The sequence below is a fragment of the Bufo gargarizans genome, chromosome 11 (genome assembly GCF_014858855.1).
Source record: "Bufo gargarizans isolate SCDJY-AF-19 chromosome 11, ASM1485885v1, whole genome shotgun sequence".
Taxonomy (NCBI): Eukaryota; Metazoa; Chordata; class Amphibia; order Anura; family Bufonidae; genus Bufo; species Bufo gargarizans.
The window spans coordinates 99046839-99067980 of record NC_058090.1 but is presented as its reverse complement, the minus strand read 5'-3'; the positions used below and the strand labels follow the sequence as shown (position 1 = coordinate 99067980).

The 21142-nt window shown below is 49.3% G+C and overlaps 2 protein-coding genes across 2 annotated transcripts; one reads left to right on the top strand and one right to left on the bottom strand.

Moving 5' to 3' along the window:
- Positions 1-847: 847 nt before the first annotated feature.
- PEX11B (peroxisomal biogenesis factor 11 beta) lies at positions 848-6726 on the bottom strand. The gene is made up of 4 exons (XM_044272285.1): positions 6458-6726; positions 2732-2847; positions 2196-2397; positions 848-1553 (listed from the first exon to the last, which is right to left on the bottom strand). The coding sequence occupies exons 1-4, from the start codon at positions 6511-6513 to the stop codon at positions 1184-1186; spliced, it is 744 nt and encodes a 247-aa protein (XP_044128220.1). The 5' UTR covers positions 6514-6726; the 3' UTR covers positions 848-1183.
- A 282-nt stretch (positions 6727-7008) lies between these two features.
- On the top strand, positions 7009-20006 carry LIX1L (limb and CNS expressed 1 like). Its single transcript, XM_044272077.1, has 6 exons — positions 7009-7304; positions 11768-11931; positions 12019-12159; positions 12506-12601; positions 16240-16317; positions 16400-20006. The coding sequence occupies exons 1-6, from the start codon at positions 7064-7066 to the stop codon at positions 16640-16642; spliced, it is 963 nt and encodes a 320-aa protein (XP_044128012.1). The 5' UTR covers positions 7009-7063; the 3' UTR covers positions 16643-20006.
- The last annotated feature ends 1136 nt before the right edge of the window (positions 20007-21142 follow it).

Sequence of the window (21142 nt, the reverse complement as noted above, 5' to 3'; positions counted from 1 at the left end):
CCGTGACTGCAGCTCTGGAGGCATGTAGAGCACTAGAACTATGACTGTAGCTCTGGAGGCATGTAGAGCACTAGACCTGTGACTGCAGCTCTGGAGGCATGTAGAGCACTAGACCTGTGACTGCAGCTCTGGAGGCATGTAGAGCACTAGACCCGTGACTGCAGCTCTGGAGGCATGTAGAGCACTAGACCCGTGACTGCAGCTCTGGAGGCATGTAGAGCACTAGAAATATGACTACAGCTCTGGAGGCATGTAGAGCACTAGACCTGTGACTGCAGCTCTGGAGGCATGTAGAGCACTAGAACTGTGACTGCAGCTCTAGAGGCATGTAGAGCACTAGAACTGTGACTGCAGCTCTAGAGGCATGTAGAGCACTAGAACTGTGACTGCAGCTCTAGAGGCATGTAGAGCTCTAGAACTGTGACTGCAGCTCTAGAGGCATGTAGAGCACTAGAACTGTGACTGCAGCTCTAGAGGTATGTAGAGCACTAGAACTGTGACTGCAGCTCTAGAGGCATGTAGAGCACTAGACCTGTGACTGCAGCTCTAGAGGCATGTAGAGCACTAGACCTGTGACTGCAGCTCTAGAGGCATGTAGAGCACTAGACCTGTGACTGCAGCTCTAGAGGCATGTAGAGCACTAGACCTGTGACTGCAGCTCTAGAGGCATGTAGAGCACTAGAACTGTGACTGCAGCTCTAGAGGCATGTAGAGCACTAGACCTGTGACTGCAGCTCTAGAGGCATGTAGAGCACTAGACCTGTGACTGCAGCTCTAGAGGCATGTAGAGCACTAGACCTGTGACTGCAGCTCTGGAGGCATGTAGAGCATAGTGCACAGCGTCGGAGACATTATAAAAGGTGACTCTTTATTTTAGGTGCTGATTATTTACATTATTACATTATATACAGCAGAGGGTCATGTGATTGGAGACATACAGCCATTAGAGGGTTAACACGGGTGCAGGCTCCTGGGTGGAGCAGCGGTAAGAGGTGGCGGTGGAGGGCAAGCTGACAAGACAATAGAATCGGGGGGCCTCAGGGGTGACACCGCCATCCACCGCCACCCTGATATGGGACATCACATTATCAAACTGAGTTACTCCCGTCCTCCATGAGCAGCGGTCATCCAGCTTTCCCACACTTCTGGATGTCAGGAGCCAGGGCAGTAGCCGTCATGGTGGTCAGGGCTTGAGCTTCAGCCAGGGGTGGAGGATGGTGAGGATGCCCAGTATGGAGGAGGTCAGGCCGCACAGTCCCACCACGCCAGGGTTGGTCTTGTACAGTCCCAGCTTGTCCAGAGGAATGAAGATGTCGCAGGCGTTCTTCGCCACATCCAAGAGAAGTGGTGGGTTAGTGCGCAGGACGTGGAGCAGAAGACGTAGCTGCAGCGCCAGGGTCTGCTGCCTAGCGCCAAACCCCCGGGACACGGCGGCGTCCTCCGCTGCTGGCGCTTTAGATGAGGAACGCTGGATGGCGGCTTCCTTCTCCATCAGTAGTTTTATCTCGTAGAAGTCTCGGCTCAGATTCATGATGAGAGAGAAGAGGTAATACCTGAGGAGGCAGAAGACAGAGGGTGACCTACCTCCAAGAGGTGTACTCCGGCCCCGTCCAGAGCCCCGGTCACCATCGAGCGGCCCCGTCCAGAGCCCCGGTCACCATCGAGCGGCCCCGTCCAGAGCCCCGGTCACCATCGAGCGGCCCCGTCCAGAGCCCCGGTCACCATCGAGCGGCCCCGTCCAGAGCCCCAGTCACCATCGAGCGGCCCCGTCCAGAGCCCCAGTCACCATCGAGCGGCCCCGTCCAGAGCCCCAGTCACCATCGAGCGGCCCCGTCCAGAGCCCCAGTCACCATCGAGCGGCCCCGTCCAGAGCCCCAGTCACCATCGAGCGGCCCCGTCCAGAGCCCCAGTCACCATCGAGCGGCCCCGTCCAGAGCCCCAGTCACCATCGAGCGGCCCCGTCCAGAGCCCCAGTCACCATCGAGCGGCCCCGTCCAGAGCCCCAGTCACCATCGAGCGGCCCCGTCCAGAGCCCCAGTCACCATCGAGCGGCCCCGTCCAGAGCCCCAGTCACCATCGAGCGGCCCCATCCAGAGCCCCAGTCACCATCGAGCGGCCCCATCCAGAGCCCCAGTCACCATCGAGCGGCCCCATCCAGAGCCCCAGTCCCCTGGAGGTGATGCAGAAGCCCCCACCTGAAGGAGCGCTGGCTCCACTTCTCCTGGTCCATCTTCTTGGACAGGCCGCTCTTCCCCAGCCACAGGATGTTATCGCAGGCAAAGTACATGGCTCTGTTCAGGTGGCTGACGGTGATGCACAGGCGCAGTACCACGTCTGACAGATGGATGGCGCGCTTAGCTGACTCAAGGGCGTCCACCGAGTTACCCAATCGGAACACTGAGGAGGTAAGAGAAGATCTGTGATCCGGGGAGGGGAGCGGAGAAGGTTGGGGGGAAAGGGAGGATCAGGGGGCAGAAGAGCGGAGGGTGCATGGGAGCAGAGGAAGTAGGTGGTCAGAGGAGGTAGGGAGGGGCAGAGCAGGTGGGGGGTGATCAGAGGAGGAGCACAGGAGGTTGGGGGGGATCGGGGGGGATCAAAGGAGGTGGGGGGAATCATGGGCGCATGGAGCAGAGGAAGTAGGTGGTCAGAGGGGGGGGGGCGGACAGACAGAGGAGGTTGTGGTCAGGGGGCAGCGAGGGCAGGGGAGGATGAAGTAGGGGTCAGCACTCACACTTTCGCCCCAGGCTCAGGTGCGCCTCCAGCTGCTTGATGGTGGTAAGGACTTCATTACTGGCCCCGTTCCTCTGCAGCGTGTACCCCAATAACGTGCAGGCATACTGAGCCGCCCTACAAAGAGACAGAGCGGGGTGAGGGGTGCTCCTGGAGAAGCAGGGTGACACATGGGACCACAGCAGACACAGAAGTCACCCAGCTTTCCCACAGGACTCAACGGCAAATGTGTAAATCCACTCGTAGCGTCGGCCATGAGACACAGTGGAGTGGGAAAGCTGGGTGAACGCCAATATGGCTGCCACAGGAGTGGTCACCCAGCTTTCCCGGCTACTGACCACTAGTGCCCCACTAATGGAAGCAGGAGTCAGCATGCAGCTCAGGACTGCAGGAACTACACTTCCCAGCATGCCCTTTTCCCCAGCTGCCACTGATCTGACCCTGGACTCTGCCCATAGATCGGAAGGTGAAGACACGTCTGTGAAAGGGCAGAGCGCCAGCAACACCCGCCACCACAAGGGGGCGAGACTAGCGCCAGCCGCATGACTCCTGCCCAGAGAAAGGGCCCATTGTACTGCCCGGGGCCACAGCATCACAAGGGAACCCCCAGCACCAGTCACCTCCAGGCTGCGTATCTAAGCCTACCATGTGTGATACAGTCTGTCAGCTGTGTATCTAACCCTATCCTGTGTGATACTGTCTGCTGAGCTGTGTATCTAATCCTATCCTGTGTGATACTGTCTGCTGAGCTGTGTATCTAATCCTATCCTGTGTGATACTGTCTGCTGAGCTGTGTATCTAATCCTATCCTGTGTGATACTGTCTGCTGAGCTGTGTATCTAATCCTATCCTGTGTGATACTGTCTGCTGAGCTGTGTATCTAATCCTATCCTGTGTGATACTGTCTGCTGAGCTGTGTATCTAATCCTATCCTGTGTGATACTGACTGCTGAGCTGTGTATCTAATCCTATCCTGTGTGATACTGACTGCTGAGCTGTGTATCTAATCCTATCCTGTGTGATACTGCCTGCTGAGCTGTGTATCTAATCCTATCCTGTGTGATACTGTCTGCTGAGCTGTGTATCTAATCCTATCCTGTGTGATACTGTCTGCTGAGCTGTGTATCTAATCCTATCCTGTGTGATACTGTCTGCTGAGCTGTGTATCTAATCCTATCCTGTGTGATACTGTCTGCTGAGCTGTGTATCTAATCCTATCCTGTGTGATACTGTCTGCTGAGCTGTGTATCTAATCCTATCCTGTGTGATACTGTCTGCTGAGCTGTGTATCTAATCCTATCCTGTGTGATACTGTCTGCTGAGCTGTGTATCTAATCCTATCCTGTGTGATACTGTCTGCTGAGCTGTGTATCTAATCCTATCCTGTGTGATACTGTCTGCTGAGCTGTGTATCTAATCCTATCCTGTGTGATACTGACTGCTGAGCTGTGTATCTAATCCTATCCTGTGTGATACTGTCTGCTGAGCTGTGTATCTAATCCTATCCTGTGTGATACTGTCTGCTGAGCTGTGTATCTAATCCTATCCTGTGTGATACTGTCTGCTGAGCTGTGTATCTAATCCTATCCTGTGTGATACTGTCTGCTGAGCTGTGTATCTAATCCTATCCTGTGTGATACTGTCTGCTGAGCTGTGTATCTAATCCTATCCTGTGTGATACTGTCTGCTGAGCTGTGTATCTAATCCTATCCTGTGTGATACTGTCTGCTGAGCTGTGTATCTAATCCTATCCTGTGTGATACTGTCTGCTGAGCTGTGTATCTAATCCTATCCTGTGTGATACTGTCTGCTGAGCTGTGTATCTAATCCTATCCTGTGTGATACTGTCTGCTGAGCTGTGTATCTAATCCTATCCTGTGTGATACTGTCTGCTGAGCTGTGTATCTAATCCTATCCTGTGTGATACTGTCTGCTGAGCTGTGTATCTAATCCTATCCTGTGTGATACTGACTGCTGAGCTGTGTATCTAATCCTATCCTGTGTGATACTGTCTGCTGAGCTGTGTATCTAATCCTATCCTGTGTGATACTGTCTGCTGAGCTGTGTATCTAATCCTATCCTGTGTGATACTGTCTGCTGAGCTGTGTATCTAATCTCCTGTGTGATACTGTCTGCTGAGCTGTGTATCTAATCCTATCCTGTGTGATACTGTCTGCTGACTGTGTATCTAATCCTATCCTGTGTGATACTGTCTGCTGAGCTGTGTATCTAATCCTATCCTGTGTGATACTGTACTGCTGAGCTGTGTATCTAATCCTATCCTGTGTGATACTGTCTGCTGAGCTGTGTATCTAATCCTATCCTGTGTGATACTGTACTGCTGAGCTGTGTATCTAATCCTATCCTGTGTGATACTGTCTGCTGAGCCTGTGTATCTAATCCTATCCTGTGTGATACTGTCTGCTGAAGCTGTGTATCTAATCCTATCCTGTGTGATACTGTCTGCTGAGCTGTGTATCTAATCCTATCCTGTGTGATACTGTCTGCTGAGCTGTGTATCTAATCCTCTCCTGTGTGATACTGTCTGCTGAGCTGTGTATCTAATCCTATCCTGTGTGATACTGTCTGCTGAGCTGTGTATCTAATCCTATCCTGTGTGATACTGTCTGCTGAGCTGTGTATCTAATCCTATCCTGTGTGATACTGTCTGCTGAGCTGTGTATCTAATCCTATCCTGTGTGATACTGTCTGCTGAGCTGTGTATCTAATCCTATCCTGTGTGATACTGTCTGCTGAGCTGTGTATCTAATCCTCTCCTGTGTGATACTGTCTGCTGAGCTGTGTATCTAATCCTATCCTGTTGATACTGACTGCTGAGCTGTGTATCTAATCCTATCTGTGTGAGTACTGCCTGCTGAGCTGTTGTATCTAATCCTATCCTGTGTGATACTGACTGCTGAGCTGTGTATCTAATCCTATCCGTGTGATACTGTCTGCTGAGCTGTGTATCTAATCCTATCCTGTGTGATACTGTCTGCTGAGCTGTGTATCTAATCCTATCCTGTGTGATACTGTCTGCTGAGCTGTGTATCTAATCCTATCCTGTGTGATACTGTCTGCTGAGCTGTGTATCTAATCCTATCCTGTGTGATACGGTCTGCTGAGCTGTGTATCTAATCCTATCCTGTGTGATACTGTCTGCTGAGCTGTGTTACTAATCTATCCTGTGTGATACTGTCTGCTGAGCTGTGTATCTAATCCTCTTCTGTGTGATACTGACTGCTGAGCTGTGTATCTAATCCTATCCTGTGTGATACAGTCTGCTGAGCTGTGTATCTAATCCTATCCTGTGTGATACAGTCTGCTGAGCTGTGTATCTAATCCTCTCCTGTGTGATACTGTCTGCTGAGCTGTGTATCTAATCCTATCCTGTGTGATACTGTCTGCTGACCTGTGTATCTAATCCTGCCCTGTGTGATACAGTCTGCTGAGCTGTGTATCTAATCCTGCCCTGTGTGATACAGTCTGCTGAGCTGTGTATCTAATCCTCTTCTGTGTGATACTGTCTGCTGAGCTGTGTATCTAATCCTCTCCTGTGTGATACTAGTCTGCTGACCTGTGTATCTAATCCTGCCCTGTGTGATACAGTCTGCTGGCTCATGGTGTGTGGGGCTTACTGTCTGGTGCTTGTGGGGTCCCATGGTGTCTGACTGTCGCCCCCAGGGCATGCTGGCTCTTGTAGTCCGCCCCGCGGTCATGCACACACCTGAGGAGCCGCTCCTTGGCCTGGCTCTGGCTGCTGAAGCGGACCCAGGAGTCCATGTGTGTCCTCTGAGCTCCACTGAGAGTAAAGATCACAGTACAACTGTACAAGACTGCACTTCCGGGTGAACAACGGGTCCTAGCAAGAGTCAAACCTCCTAAAAGTCAGGCGCGTCACTATGACAACCACTACATAGCTAATAATTGTTATTGGCGCTCCGCCTCTACAATGGAGAATGCCTAATTACATTCAGCCCCTCCCCTTCAATAGATGAATGACAGCTCTATAAAGCCATTATTTTTACTGACTCCACCCCTTTTGATTTTTCAGGTCTCTGATTGGCTGTTAGTGGTAATAGCTGACTAGCAATATTATCCTGTCCCGTTATTTCCAGGACAGGCCGCGCCCACTTCAGTGTAAGATGGAAAACGATTGGACAACGGTTTTCGGCTCCTCTTCTAGACCCTCTGATTGACAGGTTAGTCTCCTCAGTCTCGCGCAGAGTACCGCCCATTGTGGAGACTGAGGCTGATGATTGGAGGGATGTTCTCGTCACCGCCCCCTCTGCTGTGAGTGACAGCTGTGTCTCCTCGGTCCCGTTATCCGGTCATGGAGTCTGTCCGTTCTCAGCGGTTGCAGCCGGGGGTCGGGCCCGGGATGGCTGCCGGCACCCTGCGCTCTCTGCGGCCGGGCGTGACCGGGAGCTCGTTCCCCTCACCTCCGGCCTCGGCTCCTCTGCCCCCGCTAGGCCTGGGGGTCCCGGGGAGTGCGGGGAGCCCGGCCGTGCTGCGGGAGGCTGTGGAGGCGGTGGTGCGGAGCTTCGCCAAGCACACCCAGGGCTACGGGCGAGGTGAGGAGCGGGGGGGGGACTTCTGGGGGTCGCCACCCCGTATGTCAGTGTAGGGGGGTCGTCACCCCGTATGTCAGTGTACGGGGGGGGGTCGTCACCCCTAATATCAGTGTACGGGGGTCGTCACCCCTAATATCAGTGTACGGGGGGGGTCGTCACCCCGTATGTCAGTGTACGGGGGGGGGTCGTCACCCCTTGTGTCAGTGTACGGGGGGGGTCGTCACCCCTAATATCAGTGTACGGGGGGTCGTCACCCCTAATATCAGTGTACGGGGGTCGTCACCCCATGTGTCAGTGTACGGGGGTCGTCACCCCTTGTGTCAGTGTACGGGGGTCGTCACCCCTTGTGTCAGTGTACGGGGGGTCGTCACCCCTAATATCAGTGTACGGGGGTCGTCACCCCGTATGTCAGTGTACGGGGGGGTCGTCACCCCTAATATCAGTGTACGGGGGGGTCGTCACCCCTAATATCAGTGTACGGGGGGGGGTCGTCACCCCTAATATCAGTGTACGGGGGTCGTCACCCCTTGTGTCAGTGTACGGGGGGTCGTCACCCCTAATATCAGTGTACGGGGGGTCGTCACCCCTTGTGTCAGTGTACGGGGGTCGTCACCCCTAATCTCTGTGTACGGGGGTCGTCACCCCTTGTGTCAGTGTACGGGGGTCGTCACCCCTTGTGTCAGTGTACGGGGGGTCGTCACCCCTAATATCAGTGTACGGGGGTCGTCACCCCGTATGTCAGTGTACGGGGGGGGTCGTCACCCCTAATATCAGTGTACGGGGGGGTCGTCACCCCTAATATCAGTGTACGGGGGGGGGTCGTCACCCCTAATATCAGTGTACGGGGGTCGTCACCCCTTGTGTCAGTGTACGGGGGGTCGTCACCCCTAATATCAGTGTACGGGGGTCGTCACCCCGTATGTCAGTGTAGGGGGGTCGTCACCCCTAATATCAGTGTACGGGGGGTCGTCACCCCTTGTGTCAGTGTACGGGGGGTCGTCACCCCTAATATCAGTGTACGGGGGTCGTCACCCCGTATGTCAGTGTACGGGGGGGGTCGTCACCCCTAATATCAGTGTACGGGGGGGTCGTCACCCCTAATATCAGTGTACGGGGGGGGGGTCGTCACCCCTAATATCAGTGTACGGGGGGGTCGTCACCCCTAATATCAGTGTACGGGGGGTCGTCACCCCTAATATCAGTGTACGGGGGGGGTCGTCACCCCTAATATCAGTGTACGGGGGGTCGTCACCCCTAATATCAGTGTACGGGGGGTCGTCACCCCTAATATCAGTGTACGGGGGTCGTCACCCCTAATATCAGTGTACGGGGGTCGTCACCCCTTGTGTCAGTGTAGGGGGGTCGTCACCCCTAATGTCAGTGTACGGGGGTCGTCACCCCTAATATCAGTGTACGGGGGTCGTCACCCCTAATATCAGTGTACGGGGGGTCGTCACCCCTAATATCAGTGTACGGGGGGGGGTCGTCACCCCTTGTGTCAGTGTACGGGGGGTCGTCACCCCTTGTGTCAGTGTACGGGGGTCGTCACCCCTAATATCAGTGTACGGGGGTCGTCACCCCTAATATCAGTGTACGGGGGTCGTCACCCCTAATATCAGTGTACGGGGGTCGTCACCCCTAATATCAGTGTACGGGGGTCGTCACCCCTTTATATCAGTGTACGGGGGTCGTCACCCCTAATATCAGTGTACGGGGGTCGTCACCCCTTATGTCAGTGTAGGGGGGTCGTCACCCCTAATATCAGTGTACGGGGGTCGTCACCCCTTATGTCAGTGTACGGGGGGTCGTCACCCCTTTATATCAGTGTAGGGGGGGGTCGTCACCCCTTATGTCAGTGTACGGGGGTCGTCACCCCTAATATCAGTGTACGGGGGTCGTCACCCCTAATATCAGTGTACGGGGGGTCGTCACCCCTTGTGTCAGTGTACGGGGGGTCGTCACCCCTAATATCAGTGTACGGGGGGGGTCGTCACCTCTTATATCAGTGTACGGGGGGGTCACCCCTTGTGTCAGTGTACGGGGGGGTCGTCACCCTTGTGTCAGTGTACGGGTCCCCCTAATATCAGTGTACGGGGGGGTCGTCACCCCTAATATCAGTGTACGGGGGGGTCGTCACCCCTAATATCAGTGTACGGGGGGGGGTCGTCACCCCTAATATCAGTGTACGGGGGTCGTCACCCCTTGTGTCAGTGTACGGGGGTCGTCACCCCTAATATCAGTGTACGGGGGGGGGTCGTCACCCCTAATATCAGTGTACGGGGGGGGTCGTCACCCCTAATATCAGTGTACGGGGGTCGTCACCCCTAATATCAGTGTACGGGCGGTCGTCACCCCTAATATCAGTGTACGGGGGTCGTCACCCCTTGTGTCAGTGTACAGGGGGGGGTCGTCACCCCTAATATCAGTGTACGGGGGTCGTCACCCCTAATATCAGTGTACGGGGGTCGTCACCCCTAATATCAGTGTACGGGGGTCGTCACCCCTTGTGTCAGTGTACGGGGGGTCGTCACCCCTAATATCAGTGTACGGGGGGGTCGTCACCTCTTATATCAGTGTACGGGGGGGTCACCCCTTGTGTCAGTGTACGGGGGGGTCGTCACCCCTTGTGTCAGTGTACGGGGGGGTCGTCACCCCTAATATCAGTGTACGGGGGGGGTCGTCACCCCTAATATCAGTGTACGGGGGTCGTCACCCCTAATATCAGTGTACGGGGGGTCGTCACCCCTAATATCAGTGTACGGGGGGTCGTCACCCCTAATATCAGTGTACGGGGGGTCGTCACCCCTAATATCAGTGTACGGGGGTCGTCACCCCTTGTGTCAGTGTACGGGGGGGTCGTCACCCCTTGTGTCAGTGTACAGGGGGGGGTCGTCACCCCTAATATCAGTGTACGGGGGGTCACCCCTTGTGTCAGTGTACAGGGGGGGGTCGTCACCCCTTGTGTCAGTGTACGGGGGGGGTCGTCACCCCTTGTGTTAGTGTACGGGGGGGGTCGTCACCCCTTGTGTTAGTGTACGGGGGGGTCGTCACCCCTTGTGTCAGTGTACGGGGGGGGTCGTCACCCCTTGTGTCAGTGTACGGGGGGGGTCGTCACCCCTTGTGTCAGTGTACGGGGGGGGTCGTCACCCCTTGTGTCAGTGTATGGGGGGGGTCGTCACCCCTTGTGTCAGTGTACAGGGGGGTCGTCACCCCTTGTGTCAGTGTACAGGGGGGTCGTCACCCCTTGTGTCAGTGTCCAGGGGGGTCGTCACCCCTTGTGTCAGTGTACAGGGGGGTCGTCACCCCTTGTGTCAGTGTACAGGGGGGTCGTCACCCCTTGTGTCAGTGTACGGGGGGGGTCGTCACCTCTTATATCAGTGTACGGGGGGGTCACCCCTTGTGTCAGTGTACGGGGGTCGTCACCCCTTGTGTCAGTGTACGGGGGGGTCGTCACCCCTAATATCAGTGTACGGGGGGGTCGTCACCCCTAATATCAGTGTACGGGGGTCGTCACCCCTAATATCAGTGTACGGGGGTCGTAACCCCTAATATCAGTGTACGGGGGTCGTCACCCCTTGTGTCAGTGTACGGGGGGGGTCGTCACCCCTTGTGTCAGTGTACGGGGGTCGTCACCCCTTATGTCAGTGTACGGGGGTCGTCACCCCTAATATCAGTGTACGGGGGTCGTCACCCCTAATATCAGTGTACGGGGGGGGTCGTCACCCCTAATATCAGTGTACGGGGGTCGTCACCCCTTGTGTCAGTGTACGGGGGTCGTCACCCCTTGTGTCAGTGTACGGGGGGGTCGTCACCCCTTGTGTCAGTGTACGGGGGGGTCGTCACCCCTTGTGTCAGTGTACGGGGGGGTCGTCACCCCTTGTGTCAGTGTACGGGGGGGGTCGTCACCCCTTGTGTCAGTGTACGGGGGGGTCGTCACCCCTTGTGTCAGTGTACGGGGGGGTCGTCACCCCTTGTGTCAGTGTACGGGGGTCGTCACCCCTTGTGTCAGTGTACGGGGGGTCGTCACCCCTTGTGTCAGTGTACGGGGGGGGTCGTCACCCCTTAAATGTCGGTATTGAGGGGTCGTCTGTAGGGGGCTTTTGGACGTGTCGTCCGCAGCGGTTATGTGGGGGGTTCTCTCTATGGAAAGTATGAATCCAGGCACTAATTTATTAGTTTTGGGGTGTCACAATTAATCCTGTACTGCCCCTTTAAGAGTCTCCATTTTCCACATCTGGAGGCTAATCCATGCCCCAGCTGTGTACAGAACACGCTGCGCCAGAGAGACGGAGCCGCTGCGAGCAGAGCGGACCACCGACCTGAGTCTAAATAAACCATCGGGAGCCGCCAGCTCTGACCTCATACACGGAGCAGCGCCGGATGTCTCTTAAAGGGGCACTCTTAGAGCTGAGGGCTGTGTGGAGTCCCAAGTCTGTAATCCGGTCGCCTTCTCCCCTCCACAGTGAACGTGGTGGAGGCGCTGCAGGAGTTCTGGCAGATGAAGCAGACGCGGGGGGCGGAGCTGAAGAATGGCGCTCTGGTGGTGTATGAGATGGTGCCGTCTAATAGTCCGCCATACGTCTGCTACGTCACCCTCCCCGGGGGCAGCTGCTTCGGGAGCTTCCAGGTAATGGCCAATGGATGATGCTGGCCCTTTAAGACCTGCACAGCTGGACCTTCGTCTCAATTGCGTTTTTTTTTTCTCCCCTTTCAGTTCTGTCCGACTAAAGCTGAAGCGAGGAGAAGCGCGGCGAAGATCGCCCTCATGAACTCCGTCTTCAACGAGCATCCGTCCCGCAGGATCACAGACGAGTTCATCGAGAAGAGCGTCTGCGAGGCCCTGGCCACCTTCAACGTAAGAGCTGGTCACAGCTGAGGGGTTGTTACAGTGTGTCAACTACAACTCCCAGCAGATCCACGCAGGAGATCACCCACTCTGGACAATCCTCTGAGCAATACACCTCTGCAGCAAAAATCTCTCCTGTGCTGATAGTTCGTTACAATGTATTGGTGCAGATAAATTAAGATTGTTTTCAGGGGTTTCTAGGGATTGTTACAATCGGCGAACGGCCGTCCGACGCTCCCCCCACAGGATCCTACGTGTTGTCACCAGTTAAAAGCAGATGATCCCAACAACAACAGTGTAATAGTCTGCAGATGTCCCGGGACCGCGCTTAACCTCTCGTCTGTTTGATTTTCAGGGAAACCGCGAAGAAGCCGATAACCCCAACACCGGGATAGGAGCCTTCCGCTTCATGCTGGAGTCCAACAAGGGCAAGTCCATGTTAGAATTTCAGGTACCGAACCCGAGTCTGGGAAATGGTTTTCACAGTACAAATTAATGTATGAAGTTATTACCTGAAGTCGTGTGAGATTACGGGAAGCAATAACTTCGGCTCATCGGAGCCAATACATTCTAATACTGTACGGAGCTCCTGCTATAGTGTTAGAACTAAGTTTTATGCGAATCGACTTTGGATATTTCATCCGAAATCGATTTGTTTATCCCTAAATATAACTACTATAATACTGCTCCTATGTACAAGAATATAACTACTATAATACTGCCTCCTATGTACAAGGATATAACTACTATAATACTGCCTCCTATGTACAAGAATATAACTACTATAATACTGCCTCCTATGTACAAGAATATAACTACTATAATACTGCCTCCTATGGACACAGAATATAACTACTATAATACTGCTTCCTATGTACAGAATATAACTACTATAATACTGCTCCTATGTACAAGAATATAACTACTTAATACTGCTCCTATGTACAAGAATATAACTACTATAATACTGCCTCCTATGTACAAGAATATAACTACTATAATACTGCTCCTATGTACAGAATAAACTACTATAATACTGCTCCTATGTACAAGAATATAACTACTATAATACTGCTCCTATGTACAAGATATATAACTACTATAATACTGCTCCTATGTACAAGAATATAACTACTATAATACTGCTCCGATGTACAAGAATATAACTACTATAATACTGCTCCATGTACAAGAATATAACTACTATAATACTGCATCCTATGTACACAAGATATAACTACTATAATACTGCCTCCTATGTACAGAATATAACTACTATAATACTGCTACCTATGTACAAGAATATAACTACTATAATACTGCTCCTATGTACAAGAATATAACTACTATAATACTGCTCCTATGTACAAGAATATAACTACTATAATACTGCTCCTATGTACAAGAATATAACTACTATAATACTGCCTCCTATGTACAAGAATATAACTACTATAATACTGCTCCTATGTACAAGAATATAACTACTATAATACTGCCTCCTATGACAGGAATATAACTACTATATACTGCTCCTATGTACAAGAATATAACTACTATAATACTGCCTCCTATGTACAAGAATATAACTACTATAATACTGCTCCTATGTACAAGAATATAACTACTATAATACTGCTCCTATGTACAGAATATAACTACTATAATACTGCTCCTATGTACAAGAATATAACTACTATAATACTGCCTCCTATGTACAAGAATATAACTACTATAATACTGCCTCCTATGTACAAGAATATAACTACTATAATACTGCTCCTATGTACAAGAATATAACTACTATAATACTGCTCCTATGTACAAGAATATAACTACTATAATACTGCTCCTATGTACAAGAATATAACTACTATAATACTGCTCCTATGTACAGGAATATAACTACTATAATACTGCTCCTATGTACAAGAATATAACTACTATAATACTGCTCCTATGTACAAGAATATAACTACTATAATACTGCTCCTATGTACAAGAATATAACTACTATAATACTGCTCCTATGTACAAGAATATAACTACTATAATACTGCTCCTATGTACAAGAATATAACTACTATAATACTGCTCCTATGTACAAGAATATAACTACTATAATACTGCCTCCTATGTACAAGAATATAACTACTATAATACTGCTCCTATGTACAAGAATATAACTACTATAATACTGCCTCCTATGTACAAGGAATATAACTACTATAATACTGCTCCTATGTACAAGAATATAACTACTATAATACTGCCTCCTATGTACAGGAATATAACTACTATAATACTGCTCCTATGTACAAGAATATAACTACTATAATACTGCTCCTATGTACAAGAATATAACTACTATAATACTGCCTCCTATGTACAAGAATATAACTACTATAATACTGCCTCCTATGTACAGAATATAACTACTATAATACTGCCTCCTATGTACAAGGAATATAACTACTATAATACTGCTCCTATGTACAAGAATATAACTACTATAATACTGCTCCTATGTACAAGAATATAACTACTATAATACTGCTCCTATGTACAAGAATATAACTACTATAATACTGCTCCTATGTACAAGAATATAACTACTATAATACTGCCTCCTATGTACAGAATATAACTACTATAATACTGCTCCTATGTACAAGAATATAACTACTATAATACTGCTCCTATGTACAAGAATATAACTACTATAATACTGCTCCTATGTACAAGAATATAACTACTATAATACTGCCTCCTATGTACAGGAATATAACTACTATAATACTGCCTCCTATGTACAGGAATATAACTACTATAATACTGCTCCTATGTACAAGAATATAACTACTATAATACTGCTCCTATGTACAAGAATATAACTACTATAATACTGCCTCCTATGTACAAGAATATAACTACTATAATACTGCTCCTATGTACAAGAATATAACTCTATATACTGCTCCTACAGAATAACTGCTCTAATATGCTCCTATGTACAAGAATATAACTACTATAATACTGCTCCTATGTACAGGAATATAACTACTATAATACTGCCTCCTATGTACAAGAATATAACTACTATAATACTGCCTCCTATGTACAAGAATATAACTACTATAATACTGCTCCTATGTACAAGAATATAACTACTATAATACTGCCTCCTATGTACAAGAATATAACTACTATAATACTGCCTCCTATGTACAGAATATAACTACTATAATACTGCTCCTATGTACAAGAATATAACTACTATAATACTGCTCCTATGTACAAGAATATAACTACTATAATACTGCTCCTATGTACAAGAATATAACTACTATAATACTGCCTCCTATGTACAAGAATATAACTACTATAATACTGCTCCTATGTACAAGAATATAACTACTATAATACTGCTCCTATGTACAAGAATATAACTACTATAATACTGCCTCCTATGTACAGGAATATAACTACTATAATACTGCTCCTATGTACAAGAATATAACTACTATAATACTGCCTCCTATGTACAAGAATATAACTACTATAATACTGCCTCCTATGTACAAGAATATAACTACTATAATACTGCCTCCTATGTACAAGAATATAACTACTATAATACTGCCTCCTATGTACAAGAATATAACTACTATAATACTGCCTCCTATGTACAAGAATATAACTACTATAATACTGCCTCCTATGTACAAGAATATAACTACTATAATACTGCCTCCTATGTACAAGAATATAACTACTATAATACTGCTCCTATGTACAAGAATATAACTACTATAATACTGCCTCCTATGTACAAGAATATAACTACTATAATACTGCCTCCTATGTACAAGAATATAACTACTATAATACTGCCTCCTATGTACAAGAATATAACTACTAACTATAATACTGCTCCTATGTACAAGAATATAACTACTATAATACTGCCTCCTATGTACAAGAATATAACTGCTATAATACTGCTCCTATGTACAAGGATATAACTGCTATAATGCCGCCCCTCAGGTTTTTGTAGTCCTTACTTCTCCCGTGTTTCTGCTTCCTCAGGAGCTGATGACGGTCTTTCAGCTCTTGCACTGGAATGGCAGCCTGAAGGCGATGAGGGAACGTCAGTGCTCCCGCCAGGTACCGCCTGGTTCGTTATTTCTTCCACCGCCGCTCACTGTTCTTGGTCGTCCTGATCTGTTGTTGTTTCTCTCATGTGCAGGAAGTGTTGGCTCACTACTCTCATCGGGCATTGGATGATGACATGAGGAACCAGATGGCCATGGACTGGGTGAACCGTGAACAGGACAGCCCCAGCATCCTCACCAGAGAACTCGCGGCCACCGAGAGACAGCTGGATGAGGCGCGGCTCGCCGGGAAGGAGCTACGCTACCACAAGGAGAAGAAGGATATCCTGATGCTGGCAGCCGGGCAGTTGGGGAACATCCACACCTCCAACTGCTAGGCCGGGGCTGCAGGCTCTGCCCCCTGTGATTGGCATTGGTAGGAAGGAGGCAGTGGGCATCTACCGGAACTTACAGTGTACAATGCTCTGGATACCTCTCTGGCGCCACCTAGTGCACACAGAGCAGAATAGAGGGTGATACCCTGACCTGAAATCTGCTGTTAGGACTGACACCCCCTCCCCTCCAATAGTGCCAAAGATAGATGCTGTACAGTAAGTACGGTGCCCCCTTAATGGTAACTGAACTCCCTAAGTTCCCATGGGTGAAATAGAAGAAAATGCAGTCTTATAGTATTAGGGATATCTGTCGACTATCCTCCGGCCAGTTCAGCGAGGGGTCCGTCCTGATGACCGGTTCTTTGGACAGGACCTGCACACAGATGCCCAGCGAGGTACCGGGAGCCGTACACTGTAACTTCTTCCTGATACGGTATTAACGGGATGCGGAACAAGAGACGTGTGCTAATGTTCAGGACTGCGACAGCCGTTGCGCTGATTCTGCCCCCGTCTCTTCCCGCCGCTGTTGCACCTTTGCACATGTTCTTTGTACACGCGCCTGTGAGTTATACTCCGCGCTCCGTATGTGTTGTACCTGTCTTTTATATAGTCTATATTTTGATAGCTGCGTTGCGCCGCGATTCTTGGCTCCGCCTCGACGCTCTACTGCAGCCTGTAATAACGGGAACTGCCAGGATTTTTTTTTTTTTTTTTTTACATTCGTAGTTTTCTAATTTTTTTACGTCTAGCGTTTTGTAACCAGGGGGTGAATGTGGCGAGAGGAGGGAAACCTACCAAAAAAAATAAAAAAAATCCATGTAGCAGCACAGGAAGTAAACTCTGTGGCCCAGCGGGGGCGGGGCCGAGCGCTGGAGAGCTCCTCCCAGGCTTAGGAGAAATTAGCATTGTGTTTTATAATACGGTTCCTGCAGTGAAGAGTGTGTAATATAAAAGGGGCAGATGGCTAGCCTCGGAACCTACACATTAGACAACCCCAATTCCAAAAATTTGGGGAGCAGCACCACATATCAAAAAAGTTTGGACACAGGCTGGAAAAGTAAGTGGTGCTGATGACGAACAGGCGGAGGAGTGTTTTACAACTTGGTCACATGCTTGGGTATATACACAGCCCCGTACCAGAGGCCGGCTGATGAGCTGGACGGGCCTTCTCCTCTTTAGTCCTCAGGACGGAACGTCCTTGGTTTCCAAGGAGAATTTTAAGTTTGGGTTCATCTGACTCCAGAACCGTTTTCCATTTTGCCTCAGTCCATGCTAGAGACGACGGCAGTATTTCGGGATCCTGATCACACGTGGCTTCTTCTGTGAATGATACGGTTTTTAACTTGCATTTGTGGATTGCCTGGCGAACTGTGTGCACAGGCAGGGATGTCTGGAAGTGTTCCTGAGCCCGTGATCGGGAAAGCCGCGTTTTAGCTCTGATCTCTTTGAAGAAACCCAGTGTATCACAGCTGTAGTTCTTATGATCAATCCTATTACACCAGCCGTACTGCTTGGTAGGGTTGATCATGCTGATTAAAATGTTACCTTTCTTTCGTCTGTATGCTGAATGGCTGCAGAAATATCAGCATTTTTACTCATATGCAAATGAGAAGATTGGAGCACCAGAGGGTGGGAGCAGCGCTTTTGTAACATCACTTGTGCTCTGCTCACTCCTCCTTCCCCCTTAACTTACAAGGCTAGACATCAGCATGCTGAGGGCAGAGCTGTGTCCTAGCACCTACATATCACATACACCACTTACTGTAGCATTATCACATTGAGAAGAGTGGATTTCTATACTTAGAAAGCTAATACAATGTATGACTATGATGAAACCAGTAATGTGTTAGCTTTCTAAGTATAGCAAAACCATCATTCTCTGTGGTAAGGGGTCAGCCTTGCATTTAGAGATCCTAAGTTCAAATCCCAGGTTAGACATGTATGTTTTTTGTTTTTTCTCTCTCTTATTTAACTCATAATAAAAGGCTATAGCCTTAATATATTGTGTTTTTTGAATACTTAGAAATCTAAAACATGGATAAAACTGGATTAATCATAGGCACAATATATGATTATAAAGAAACCGGAAATATTTATTAGATTATGGGGAAAAAAAACCATTATTCTCTATATCAGTGTTTCCCAACCAGTGTGCCTCCAGCTGTTGCAAAACTACAACTCCCAGCATGCCCGCACAGCCTACAGGTATCAGCCTACAGAAGGGCATTGTGGGAGTAGTAGTTCTACAACAGCTGGAGGCACACTGATTGGGAAACACTGCTCTATATGATGAGGATAATGGCTTATTATAGGTTAAATGAAAGCGGAAAAAAAACTCTAAAAAGTCTCTCCAAAAGATTCAAACCTGGGATCTGTACAGGCAAGGCTGACCACTTACCGCCAGGCTACAGACTTTTATGCTGAAGACTGTGGTTTTTCTATCCTTAGAAAGCTAACACACATTACTGGTTTTATTATAATCATATATTGTGCCTGTAAAAACCAGTAATGTGTAGATTAGCTTTCTAAGCATAGAAATCCTCTCTTCTCATGGTCAGGCTACTGTAAGTAGTGTATCTGATATGTACATGCTGGGTCACAGCTCTGCCCTCAGCAGGGAGCAAAAAAATGAAAATTTCTCCAGGGCCCAAGGAGTTGGGGGCCACTGAGCGGAGAGTCCAGCACTGACTGTTGGCCGTGTCCCAGCTTCTCTGGATCTTTTGATGATCTGTACTGTAGGTGGGGGGATGTTCACGGTGACGCTCCACCGTCTCTGCCTCTGGGAGTCTCTGCTCTTTATGCGCAGTCATGTGCCTTGTAAATTGCTCCGCCGGCGTTTTTTTATTTTCACCACTTGCTTTCCTTACCCCCCGTCTGACATTTTTAGAGAATTGGGGTTGTAGTTTCCACTGTGGGTTGGACGTCCCATAAGCACAAATCTGGGCAGAAGGCAGAGCAGCAGATGTATCCAAGGATGACACTAGAATGTAATCCACCAAGCTCGAGGTGGCGGTATACGACCTGCTCAGGTGCCAGTCAGGGGACTCCTCGGGGGTGGGGCTTGCTCTTCGCCTTCTGACTGACCAGTAATCGCTCTGTAGTTGGGCTGTGAGGGGTCAGGCAGGTCCTCGGATGACTTACCAGTATATGAAGCAATAACTCCGCCCGCAGCGCCTCCTGTGACGTGAGAATGAACACTACAGTATTATCATGTATACGTGACCTTTTTATATCTTTCTGTACTCTTTATTACTACCTATAACTAGGTCTCCACGACTGGTACCGGACCAATACCCTGTGTTTTATATCCACACTCCGCAGTTCTTTATATGGCGGTATACACAAATAAAAACGGATTTCCAAGAAATCACTGACTCTGTGTCTAGTTACTGTATGGGCTGCTTAAAGGGTAACTCCACCTAACACTCATAATTCAGTCACTTTGCTAGTTTATCCTGCTGACAACCTGCCTGTATATCCTGTCTGAGAGGTAGTCACAGCCCCGCCCCCTGCTGACATCACTGATATAATGACATGTGTCTGAGAGGTAGTCACAGCCCCGCCTCCTGCTGATGACATCACTGATATAATGACATGTGACCCACACCTTATACTACAGGAACATCTATTACTGCTGACAACCTGCCTGTATATCCTGTCTGAGAGGTAGTCACAGCCCCGCCCCCTGCTGATGACATCACTGATATAATGACATGTGATCCACACCTTATACTACAGGAACATCTATTACTGCCGACAACCTGCCTGTATGTCCTGTCTGAGAGGTAGTCACAGCCCCGCCCCCTGCTGATGACATCACTGGTATAATACACACCTTATACTACAGGAACATCTATTACTGCCGACAACCTGCCTGTATATCCTGTCTGAGAGGTAGTCACAGCCCCGCCCCCTGCTGACATCACTGATATAATGACATGTGTCTGAGAGGTAGTCACAGCCCCGCCTCCTGCTGATGACATCACTGGTATAATGACATGTGACCCACGCCTTATACTACAGGAACATCTATTACTGCTGACAACCTGCCTGTACATCCTGTCTGAGAGGTAGTCACAGCCCCACCCCCTGCTGATGACATCACTGGTATAATACACACCTTATACCACAGGAACATCTATTACTGCCGACAACCTGCCTGTATATCCTGTCTGAGAGGTAGTCACAGCCCTGCCCCTGCTGATGACATCACTGATATAATGACATGTGATCCACACCTTATACTACAGGAACATCTATTACTGCTGACAACCTGCCTGTATGTCCTGTCTGAGAGGTAGTCACAGCCCCGCCCCTGTTATCACTACATACCGCCCTTCCCCAGCCCTGCAGACATCTGTGAACCATTTCCCTACAGTAGAGACGCTGCCAGTCATGTGTAACCATAGGCTGCCTCTCTCTGACCTTCCCAATATGGCGCCGTCTTTCCTCCGTGACGTCACTTCCGTTCCCAGCGGCCGTTGGTCATTGCGTCATCAGAGC